The sequence below is a fragment of the Sander lucioperca genome, chromosome 12 (genome assembly GCF_008315115.2).
Source record: "Sander lucioperca isolate FBNREF2018 chromosome 12, SLUC_FBN_1.2, whole genome shotgun sequence".
Lineage (NCBI taxonomy): Eukaryota > Metazoa > Chordata > Actinopteri > Perciformes > Percidae > Sander > Sander lucioperca.
Genome location: NC_050184.1, coordinates 21077323 through 21089822, shown reverse-complemented (window position 1 = coordinate 21089822; position 12500 = coordinate 21077323). Strand labels below are relative to the sequence as shown.

The following is a 12500-nucleotide window of genomic DNA, read 5'->3' as shown; positions in this document are numbered from 1 at the left end:
TAGTAACGTGTGATGAACAGGAAAGTTAGCAAGCTAGCAAAATACAGATAAACTAGCAGCTCCAAATCACAGGGAGTCAAACGGTTAACATTCAGGACTCACTGCAGACTCAAACAACTCAGGAATAGCTTCATCTGCTGCAACAATAGCTAAATAGGAAGAGTACAAACTGACATCGTCTCTGGCTTCTGACCAGGCAACCAAAAACGCGGATTTCTTACGTAAATTACGTAATTAGCGTATGTAGCTAACGTACACACTCTAACCTACACAGTCTCCGTAGCGTGAGGAATTCACAACAGTAACGAGTAACGATGCAGCACATAAAAGAATTATCAGAGTAAAAGTATTAAACTCATCGAAAATATGTTACTCAAGTAAAAGTGGAAGTAGGAGAAAAAATTAATACTCCAGTACAGTACAGATACATATAGATTTAATATTTTATTTATTATTACTGTATATTTGTTTTTATTATATATGTTAAAAGTCTGGATCATATATGTTGTTTGTATGCCTGGAGTGGTAACAAAAATAATTTCCCCCTGGGATTATTAAAGTATTTCTGATTCTGATTCTGATTCTGATACAGCCTTTTAGTACTTAAGTAGAGTAGTGAAGTAGTTCTACTCATAGACAGTATATAAACTGGACCAGCAGATCCCGTGTCTCTGGACGGAGACCAGTGAAGGATATTAGAAGATCTTTCCCGGTGATGGCTGAGCGTTACTGAGCAGCCTCCAACTGAGCTTGAAGACGTAGATGTGACGTGAGCAACCTGTCTGAAAGTTGGAAGTCTTCTGGTAGCTGTGCCAAGAGAAATCTCAATCATTCCCAATCTAGCAGAGACGGAGAGCGTAGGTATATGTAAGGAGATAACATAGACACAGGCTAATTATTGATCACTAAAATGATAGTTAACATTAGTAATTAAACTTAAACAGCTAATGGAAGTCCAAACTGCCTGAGAGCTTCTCCTGTACTATACGGTAATTCCTCTACTATGAGACAGTAAGTCTCGGGGTTATGACCCAATCGTTAGCCTATTTTTATAAAAACGTCTGCTACGGAGCCATAACGTGAGATACAAGGTAATGGAGCCTTTTATACATTGTCGTGTTTCTTTAGAAATAAACAATGGACGAATAGAGTCTTTAAACTCTTCAGATGTAAAGTTATTCACTGTCAAAGTGGCACCAAAATGAATGGCAGTCAATGGGATGCTAACGGGAGGTGATGGCTTAGTAGCATCAAAATGGCGCCATAGGAGGTTCGGGTTGTGAGGAGACGTTTACCCCGTTGGTTCTACTTCGTTACTATACAGCTCTGGTGGTCGGTGATTATTTCCTGTTGTACTCCAGGAAGAAGACAGAGGAAGTGGCGGTGGAGGAAGCAGTCGGAGCACAAGAAGAAGACGAAGAAGAGAAACAAAAAGAAGTGAAGGTGAGAAACGGAGATCTGACATTAGTCTTTAAAGGTCCCATATTAAAAAAAAGTGAGATATCCATCTCTGTTTCTGTTTCTCTGCTTATAAAGCCGGTCGGGTCGTGCTGTATAAATACTGTGAAAATATCAAAACGCTCAAACCAACCGGAGAAATACACACAGCCCGTATTCAGAAACTGTGCCTTACCCGTCAGGACTTCCTGTACATTGTGATGTCACAACTATACTATATATAGAGAGCCGAAGTCACGCCCTTCTACTTCCGGCAGGGCATAGCAGGACGTAGCAGTACGTAGCAGTACGTAGCAGGGCGTAGCAGGACGTAGCAGTACGTAGCAGGACGTAGCAGGACGTAGCAGGGCATAGCAGGACGTAGCAGGTTGTAGCAGGACGTAGCAGGGCGTAGCAGGGCGTAGCAGGGCGTAGCAGGCCATAGCAGGGCGTACCAGGGCGTAGCAGGACGCAGCAGGACGTAGCAGGACACAGCAGGAGGTAGCAGGGCGTAGCAGGACGTAGCAGGGCGTAGCAGGGCATAGCACGACGCAGCAGGACGCAGCAGGGCGCAGCAGGGCGCAGCAGGACGTAGCAGGACGTAGCAGGGCGTACCAGGACATAGCAGGGCGTAGCAGGACGCAGCAGGGCGTAGCAGGACGCAGCAGGACGTAGCAGGGCGTAGCAAGGCGTAGCAGGACGTAGCAGGACGCAGCAGGACGCAGCAGGACGTATCAGGACGTAGCAGGGCGTACCAGGACGTAGCAGGGCGTAGCAGGACGCAGCAGGACGCAGCAGGGCGTAGCAGGACGTAGCAGGACGTAGCAAGGCGTAGCAGGGCGTAGTAGGACGTAGCAGGACGTAGCAGGACGTAGCAGGACGCAGCAGGACGTATCAGGACGTAGCAGGGCGTAGCAGGGCGTACCAGGACGTAGCAGGACGCAGCAGGACGCAGCAGGGCGTAGCAGGACGCAGCAGGACGTAGCAGGGCGTATCAGGACGTAGCAGGGCGTAGCAGGACGTAGCAGGGCGTAGCAGGACGCAGCAGGACGCAGCAGGATGTATCAGGACGTAGCAGGGCGTACCAGGACGTAGCAGGGCGTAGCAGGACGCAGCAGGACGCAGCAGGGCGTAGCAGGACGCAGCAGGACGTAGCAGGGCGTAGCAGGACGCAGCAGGACGCAGCAGGGCGTAGCAGGACGTAGCAGGGCGTAGCAGGGCGTAGTAGGACGTAGCAGGACGTAGCAGGACGCAGCAGGACGTATCAGGACGTAGCAGGGCGTACCAGGACGTAGCAGGGCGTAGCAGGACGCAGCAGGGCGTAGCAGGACGCAGCAGGACGTAGCAGGGCGTATCAGGACGTAGCAGGGCATAGCAGGACGTAGCAGGGCGTAGCAGGACGCAGCAGGACGTATCAGGACGTAGCAGGACGTAGCAGGGCGTAGCAGGACGCAGCAGGACGCAGCAGGACGCAGCAGGACGTAGCAGGGCGTAGCAAGGCGTAGCAGGACGTAGCAGGACGCAGCAGGACGCAGCAGGACGTATCAGGACGTAGCAGGGCGTACCAGGACGTAGCAGGGCGTAGCAGGACGCAGCAGGACGCAGCAGGGCGTAGCAGGACGTAGCAGGACGTAGCAAGGCGTAGTAGGACGTAGCAGGACGTAGCAGGACGTAGCAGGACGCAGCAGGACGTATCAGGACGTAGCAGGGCGTACCAGGACGCAGCAGGGCGTAGCAGGACGCAGCAGGACGTAGCAGGGCGTATCAGGACGTAGCAGGACGTAGCAGGGCGTAGCAGGACGCAGCAGGGCGTAGCAGGACGCAGCAGGACGTAGCAGGGCGTAGCCAGGCGTAGCAGGACGTAGCAGGACGCAGCAGGACGCTCTCTCTCTCTCTCTCTCTCTCTCTCTCTCTCTCTCTCTCTCTCTCTCTCTCTCTCTCTCTCCCTGGGGTTGGAAATCAAGCTGTTCCACTCAGCGCTCCCCCTAGCGGCCTGGAGAACTTACGTTGTGTGCTTTTCTTTTTGCATCGTTTCTGTATTTGCAGTGCGTTTGTGTATTTGGTTGTGTTGTGTGTATTTGCAGCGCGTTTGCTAAATGCTGCGCATGTGTTGTCAAATTAATGAAGATGTTTTCTTAATTTTCTTGTCTTTTATCTATTTGCGCGTTTCATTAAGTTGCAGTGCGTTTGCCCCTGTCGGCCACCGTAGTGGTGCAGGACGTAGCAGGGCATAGCAGTACGTAGCAGGACGTAGCAGGGCGTAGCAGGACGAAGCAGGACGTAGCAGGACGTAGCAGGGCGTAGCAGTACGTAGCAGGGCATAGCAGGACGCAGCAGGACGCAGCAGGGCGTAGCAGGGCGTAGCAGGGCGTAGCAGGGCGTACCAGGACGTAGCAGGGCGTAGCAGGACGCAGCAGGACGTATCAGGACGTAGCAGGGCGTACCAGGACGTAGCAGGGCGTAGCAGGACGCAGCAGGACGCAGCAGGGCGTAGCAGGACGCAGCAGGGCGTAGCAGGACGCAGCAGGACGTAGCAGGGCGTATCAGGACGTAGCAGGGCGTAGCAGGACGTAGCAGGGCGTAGCAGGACGCAGCAGGACGCAGCAGGACGTATCAGGACGTAGCAGGGCGTACCAGGACATAGCAGGGCGTAGCAGGACGCAGCAGGACGCAGCAGGGCGTAGCAGGACGCAGCAGGACGCAGCAGGACGTATCAGGACGTAGCAGGGCATAGCAGGACGCAGCAGGACGCAGCAGGGCGTAGCAGGACGTAGCAGGGCGTACCAGGACGTAGCAGGGCGTAGCAGGACGCAGCAGGACGCAGCAGGGCGTAGCAGGACGTAGCAGGACGTAGCAAGGCGTAGCAGGGCGTAGTAGGACGTAGCAGGACGTAGCAGGACGTAGCAGGACGCAGCAGGACGTATCAGGACGTAGCAGGGCGTACCAGGACGTAGCAGGGCGTAGCAGGACGCAGCAGGACGCAGCAGGGCGTAGCAGGACGCAGCAGGGCGTAGCAGGACGCAGCAGGACGTAGCAGGGCGTATCAGGACGTAGCAGGGCATAGCAGGACGTAGCAGGGCGTAGCAGGACGCAGCAGGACGCAGCAGGACGTATCAGGACGTAGCAGGGCGTACCAGGACATAGCAGGGCGTAGCAGGACGCAGCAGGACGCAGCAGGGCGTAGCAGGACGCAGCAGGACGCAGCAGGACGTATCAGGACGTAGCAGGGCGTACCAGGACATCGCAGGGCGTAGCAGGACGCAGCAGGACGCAGCAGGGCGTAGCAGGACGCAGCAGGACGCAGCAGGACGTATCAGGACGTAGCAGGGCATAGCAGGACGCAGCAGGACGCAGCAGGGCGTAGCAGGACGTAGCAGGGCGTACCAGGACGTAGCAGGGCGTAGCAGGGCGTACCAGGACGTAGCAGGGCATAGCAGGACGCAGCAGGACGCAGCAGGGCGTAGCAGGACGTAGCAGGGCGTAGCAGGACGTAGCAGGGCGTACCAGGACGTAGCAGGACGTAGCAGGGCGTACCAGGACGTAGCAGGGCATAGCAGGACGCAGCAGGACGCAGCAGGGCGTAGCAGGGCGTAGCAGGGCGTAGCAGGGCGTACCAGGACGTAGCAGGGCGTAGCAGGACGCAGCAGGACGCAGCAGGGCGTAGCAGGGCGCAGCAGGACGAAGAGCAGGACGAAGAGCAGGACCACGGCATATTAAATGTGAGTCCTGGAGTCTGATGCTTGTGTGTCTCTGCAGGTGGACATGGATGAAGACACCGAGTACGAGGAGGAAGAGGAGCCTCCTGAAGGAGAAGAAAGTCAGTTATCACCTGAAAAATCACAACGACATTTTGTAATTATTGTTCTACCCAGAGATGTTTGTTTGTTTTAAGCATGCTCACTTCCTGGCTCTTTAAAAAAGGAGTTTGGCTGGCTGTTTCTTTATGTTAAAGCAGCCATATTATGCTCATTTTCAGTTTCATAATTGTATTTTAAGGTTGTTCCAGAATAGGTTTACATGGTTTAATTTTCAAAAAACACCATATTGTTGTTGTACTGCACCGCTCTCTCTCACTGCTGCAGATCCTCTTTTCACCTGGTCTCTGTTTTAGCTACAGAGTGAGACCTCTGTTCTTCTTCTTCTTCTGTACTATCTTTGATTGCACCCGCACATGCCCAGTAGCTCAGATGTAGATCATGTCAGCTAGCTAGCTCCATAGACAGTAAAAGAAAGGCTGTTTCTACAACTTTGGTCAGTTACAAGGCAGGATTAGCTGGGAGACTTCTAAATGAGGGCGCACATGGAAGTAGTTCTTTTGTAGATTATGGTGAACTTGTGTGTGTTGTAGCAGTGCTTTGCTATTGAGAACGAGGTAGCATGCTAGCGTTAGCATGCTAGCATTAGCGTTAGCATGCTAACGCTAACGCTACGAGCTAATGGTTGCGGTTAGCCTGCTCGTTTCGGCTTGTGATGTCACAAGCCGTGCCGATTTTGACCAGCTCACCCAGAGACTGAAGGCAGGACACATTCAGAAACCGTATCTCACTCTAAACAGCATGGATGGATTTTTTTCAAAGTTTGTATGTGTGTGGAAGCACCAGAGACACAACATAACACCCCAAATCCCAGAAAAAGTGATTTTTTCATAATATGGGCACTTTAACGCATTGAAACAAACGCATAAAGACAACAGTACAATTACTGAGTTATTTAGTTTCAATGAAACTGTATTAAGGTCGTAACATGATTTATTATTTAATGATTTCTACGTGATCGAATCATTTATCTAAATATCTTCATAATGACAAACGGCCGTCATTAAACAGCTGATGTGAGATCAGTTTTCAACCTGTTTAAACCATCAGATCAAACAAGTTTGTCAAGTGACGATGGAAACGGGATGAAGCTGCAAATTCAATCTTTCATTTCATTTATATTTCGGGTACTGTTCATTGGCAAAAAACTTATGGTAAACTATTCACGTTTCATAGCACGTAGGGATGCACCGAATCCAGATTTTTGGGGTTCGGCCGAATACCTAATCCCCTGGTTGAGATTCTGCTGAATCCTCGTCCCATCCTCAGTCCATGAACACAGTAAACTCATTAATGAAGTAAACAGTGACTGTCCTTCCTTTGTCGTACCTGAAGTTGCTGCATTCTGGCTGCTGTCTGTAGATTCCTTCATCACAACTCGTATTCTTCCAGATGTTTCATACCAGATGTTGTAACAGCGGTGATGTTGTGTATAGTTTAGGGTCCTCGCCACCACCAGACTAATCAGCGTTGTAAATTGAACATGTAGCTGGACTTGAATGGCCTTCTTTTGACTGAAAGTACTGCCAAACATCACTTTTTCTGCTCACCAGTTCCATTTTCACTTTCTCACAGCCTGCTGCATTGAACGCTCCACCTACGTAAACACCTTCCCGTAATCAACGGCGCCGTCATTACGGCGACCAGCGTAGCGCGCGGAGTGCAAGCGTAGGGTTCGGTTCGCTGGGAAAAAATTCTAAGGTTGGGCAGAAAGCCAACCCCGTCAAAAAGCCCAATATTCAGCCCAATCAGAAGCTGAATCCTGGATTCGGTGCATCCCTGATAGCTCACACGCGTCAGGAGAGAAACAGGAGGATCATGTTACACTACGTCCACGATACTACTACCAAAACACGTACGTGAGATCTCGTGAGACTTACATTAACTACGGCAACACTCAAAACGGTATAACTGTACAACAGTCTACAGGTACTTCACATTAAAAATAGCCTGTGTAGAAATAAAACAATTAATTCATAATTCCATAACAAAAGCAAGCAACTTTAACGTTTTTGAGGCGATAAATCAGAAGATGTTGTCTCTCTCCTCCTCTCCTTCCCTCTCCTTTTTGTCAGATGAAATCCCGTTAAAGATGACGGACCTGGTTCCTCCTAAAGAGAAGGTTCTTCCAATCCCAGAAGGCAGTGCGTTCTTCTGCCTCAGCAACACAAACCCGTAAGTAGTAGTCTTTATTTAGTAGTAGTTTCTATTTATTTTGGACAATAAAATCAAGGCAACAGGAACCCACAAGAAAGATTGTGAAGGTGAGATTATGAAAACCCCTAAGGTAACAAGCATGAGTCATAAAATAAATGAAAAGAATATAGATATAGATATAATGAGGATGTGTGGACTTGTGTGTGTGTGTGTGAAAGGTTATGAGAGACAGGAAGGCCAAACTAAATCAGATATGAACAGTTTAGATCCGTACAGACAGTTAAAGGGGCGCTATGCGGTTGTGGCAATTTCTTCGCTGATTTCTCGCAGGTTTCTCTATAGAGCCCCCCCCACAGGTTTCTCTATAGAGCCCCCCTACAGATCTGTTGGTCCATTATATATACTGTCTATGGAAAAGATAGACTTCACAATAAAACAGGAAACAGAACATACAAAACCATGACAAGTATACAGTTTGTGGTGAAGTAGTCCAGTGGTAGTGGTCTGGTCCGGTGGATGGCAGGAGTTAAAATACTGAGGCACAAGAAACACGGATCAGAACAGGCAAAAACACAACTAGCAAACAGGTGGCAGGTTTGGTCATAAGTGAGACTGACTGTAGTCGTCTTGACTATGATATGATGCAGAGTGGAAGGTTGACCGGGTGTATGAAGCAGAGGTTGATAGTGGTAGATGAGCTACAGCTGGAAACCTGACTCCCGCACACCAGACTCCACTCCTGCAATTAGAGACAGACAGATGGGAGAGGGGGAGAGGAGAGACCATAGATATATATAATGGACCAACAGACCCCGTGTCTCTGGACGGAGACCAGTGAAGGATGTTAGAAGATCTTTCCCGGTGATGGCTGAGCGTTACTGAGCAGCCTCCAACTGAGCTTGAAGACGTAGATGTGACGTGAGCAACCTGTCTGAAAGTTGGAAGTCTTCTGGTAGCTGTGCCAAGAGAAATCTCAATCATTCCCAATCTAGCAGAGACGGAGAGCGTAGGTATATGTAAGGAGATAACATAGACACAGGCTAATTATTGATCACTAAAATGATAGTTAACATTAGTAATTAAACTTAAACAGCTAATGGAAGTCCAAACTGCCTGAGAGCTTCTCCTGTACTATACGGTAATTCCTCTACTATGAGACAGTAAGTCTCGTGGTTATGACCCAATCGTTAGCCTATTTTTATAAAAACGTCTGCTACGGAGCCATAACGTGAGGTACAAGGTAAGAGTTGATGCTAAATGAGATATGGAAACGATTTTGCCAAATTAGACTACATTGAATTAGATTATTTAGATTAGATTATTGATTCCAAATTGGGACATTTCAGTGCAACTGCACAAAACATAAGACACACAGCACACATACAGAATATATGAGAAATAATGAATAGGATAGAATACAAGAACAACTATTCAAAAATAAAGATTAAAAAATGCAAAGGAAAGAATGTACAAACGTATATACAAGCTGCAAATAAAATGTGCAACTACTTAGGTAGTATTTATAAAGGCGTTTGTGCAAGCTGCACTAAGTGCAGTATTGGGATGTATGTATATAAGTTTTGGCGTATATAGCGAACATTTAATTGACAGTACCGATCAGCTGTTTCCTGCCGGCGTCTTCTCGGATATTACCATGATGTGTCTTTGTCTCTGAATGCTAGCTGACGTTAAAGCCGAGTTTATTCACTCCTAAATCCTTCTCTCTCTCTCTGTCTGTCTGTCTGTCTGTCTGTCTGTCTGTCTGTCCCTCTCTCTCTCTGTCTGTCTGTCTGTCTATCCATCCCTCTCTCTCTTTCTCTGTCTGTCTGTCTGTCTGTCTGTCTCTCTCTCTCTCCCTCTCTCTGTCTCTGTCTGTCTGTCTGTCCATCTCTCTCTCTCTCTATGTCTGTCTGTCTGTCTGTCCGTCTCTCTCTCTCTCTCTCTCTGTCTGTCTGTCTGTCTGTCCGTCTCTCTCTCTCTCTCTGTCTGTCTGTCTGTCTGTGTGTCTCTCTCTCTGTCTGTCTGCCTGTGTGTCTCTCTCTCTCTCTGTCTGTCTGTGTCTCTCTCTCTCTCTGTCTGTCTGCCTGTGTGTCTCTCTCTCTCTTTCTGTCTGTCTGTCTGTCTGCAGTATCCGTGTGGCCTGTCACACTCTGATCCACCACCACATCTTCTGCAACCTCATCCTAGTCTTCATCATCCTCAGCAGCTGCTCATTGGCTGCCGAAGATCCAATCAGAGCCCACTCCTTCAGGAACAACGTGAGTCTTTCTGACATCTTATTGATCATCTTTATTGTTTAAATTTGGTTTTCTTTCCCACTCTGTTCTGCAACTGCTGCACAACAGTTTCCCTCTGGATAACGTTTGATGAAGTTCCTGGGGTGGGGAACAGTCACATCACTAATAGTCGAATTACTAAAGTTACAACTGAATGTACTCAAGAAAAAACTAGCATTGTGGCTAAGCTAACAATGAAAGGAAGTCAATACTGAGGTGATAGAAGTTTCGAGGGCTTCTGGGAGAAACTCAGAGCCGAGTGTTGCCCAGCGACCTCTAATCTTGATGATGTCGCTGATGATGTTGTCCACACCTCTGTGGTCGGAGCTGGGGGGCGGGGAGGCGGGGCTTCAGCAGATTACACAGCAGAAGTGGGTCAGTGACTAACCCGGTTAAAGAGGGAAACACGTGGAAACACACGGAGAGAGAAAATCACCAGTTTACTGTCTGATGCTGAGAAAAACTGTACACACACACACACACACACACACAGACACACACACAGACACACACGCACGCTGTGCAGCAGCTGGCTTCATGCAAGACATAGCAATTAGCAGCAGCTGACGAAAGAAATGACTTCTAACATATAATCAACACACACATACTGTATAACACAACACACACACACACACACACACACACACACACACACCGGGATGTTAACCCTGTAATTGCTGCCTCTGTTCTGTATAAAAACCTGCGTATTCCCTTAGATATGTTTAATATGTCTGTGTTTATACGATGTTAATGAATTAGAAAACCACATTATTACTATTGCCACAATAGTGGAACTACATGGAATTTGCCTTACAAACATATTTAATATTAAAACGAATAAACAGAGTGACGAAAAGAGAGCTGAGCCAGAAGGCAAAGCTCTCGATCTACCGGTCAGTTTTCGTTCCTACCCTCACCTATGGTCATGAAGGCTGGGTCATGACCAAAAGAACGAGATCCAGGGTACAAGCGGCCGAAATGGGTTTCCTCAGGAGGGTGGCTGGCGTCTCCCTTAGAGATAGGGTGAGAAGCTCAGTCATCCGTGAGGAGCTCGGAGTAGAGCCGCTGCTCCTTCGCGTCGAAAGGAGCCACTTGAGGTGGTTTGGGTATCTGGTAAGGATGCCCCCTGGGCGCCTCCCTAGGGAGGTGGTCCAGGCACGTCCAGCTGGGAGGAGGCCTCGGGGAAGAACCAGGACTAGGTGGAGTCACGTCCAGCTGGGAGGAGGTCTTGGGGAAGACCCAGGACTAGGTGGAGTCACGTCCAGCTGGGAGGAGGCCACGGGGAAGACCCAGGACTAGGTGGAGGCACGTCCAGTTGGGAGGAGGCCTATGGGAAGACCCAGGACGAGGTGGAGGGACAGTCCAGCTGGGAGGAGGCCTCTGGGAAGACCCAGGGCTACGTGGAGTCACGTCCAGCTAGGAGGAGGCCTCGGGGAAGACCCAAGACTAGGTGGAGGGACGTCCAGCTGGGAGGAGGTCTCGGGGAAGACCCAGGACTAGGTGGAGGGACGTCCAGCTGGGAGGAGGCCTCGGGGAAGAACCAGGACTAGGTGGAGGGACGTCCAGCTGGGAGGAGGCCTCTGGGAAGAACCAGGACTAGTTGGAGGGATTATATCTTCAACCTGGCCTGGGAGTGCCTCGGGATCCCCCAGTCGGAGCTGGGTAATGTGGCTCGGGAAAGTTTGAGGTCCCCTGCTGGAGCTGCTGCCCCTGCGACCCGATACCGGAAAAGCGGACGAGGATGGATGGAAGAATAAACAATAAACAGAGAACAAATATATTCAAAATAGCTGTTAAGTAGTGAAGGCACTGTGTGCAATGGGCAGATGTATCCGAAAACTAAATTTAATTCAGTATTTGTGTTTGTTTGTGTAGATTCTGGGTTATGCGGACTACGCCTTCACCTCCATCTTCACTGTTGAGATTCTGTTTAAGGTAAAAATCCCCTTCAGTTTGGATGAAATAACTCTTTTTATCGTCTTCTCTTGATTTAACGCTGACGTTATCTCTCTGTGTGACAGATGACAGTCCACGGAGCGTTCCTCCATCAGGGCTCGTTCTGCAGAAACTGGTTCAACTTGTTGGATCTGCTGGTCGTCAGCGTCTCACTGGTCTCCTTCTTCCTTCAGTCAGTATCCAATCAACATTAGCAGCCATGTTAGACACATATAAACAGTGCCACTAGCTAACATTAGCAGCCATGTTAGACACAATATAAACCAGTGTTACTAGCTAACATTAGCAGCTATGTTAGACACAAATAAACAGTGTCTCTAGCTAATATTAGCAGTCATGTTAGAGCGTTACTGAGCAGCCTCCAACTGAGAGAGACGACGTAAATGTGCCGTGAGCAACGTGTCTGAAAGTTGGAAGTCTTCTGGTAGCTGTGCCAAGAGAAATCTCAATCATTCCCAATCTAGCAGAGACGGAGAGCGTAGGTATATGTAAGGAGATAACATAGACACAGGCTAATTATTGATCACTAAAATGATAGTTAACATTAGTAATTAAACTTAAACAGCTAATGGAAGTCCAAACTGCCTGAGAGCTTCTCCTGTACTATACGGTAATTCCTCTACTATGCGACAGTAAGTCTCGTGGTTATGACCCAATCGTTAGCCTATTTTTATAAAAACGTCTGCTACGGAGCCATAACGTGAGGTACAAGGTAATGGAGCCTTTTATACATTGTCGTGTTTCTTTAGAAATAAACAATGGACAAATAGAGTCTTTAAACGTTTCAGATGTAAAGTTATTCGCTGTCAAAGTGGCGCCAAAATGAATGGCAGTCAATGGGATGCTAACGGGAGCTGAT

General features: G+C 49.0%; 1 protein-coding gene across 1 annotated transcript in view; it reads left to right on the top strand.

The window, feature by feature from the left end:
• The window catches only part of cacna1fb (calcium channel, voltage-dependent, L type, alpha 1F subunit), a 102485-nt gene that overhangs the window by 50989 nt on the left and 38996 nt on the right, over window positions 1-12500 (top strand). Inside the window, exons 19-24 of the mRNA XM_036008089.1 lie at window positions 1362-1443; window positions 5194-5254; window positions 7328-7427; window positions 9538-9667; window positions 11561-11620; window positions 11707-11813. Coding sequence (XP_035863982.1) covers window positions 1362-1443; window positions 5194-5254; window positions 7328-7427; window positions 9538-9667; window positions 11561-11620; window positions 11707-11813 — 540 coding nt within the window. The remainder of the gene's footprint in view (window positions 1-1361; window positions 1444-5193; window positions 5255-7327; window positions 7428-9537; window positions 9668-11560; window positions 11621-11706; window positions 11814-12500) is intronic.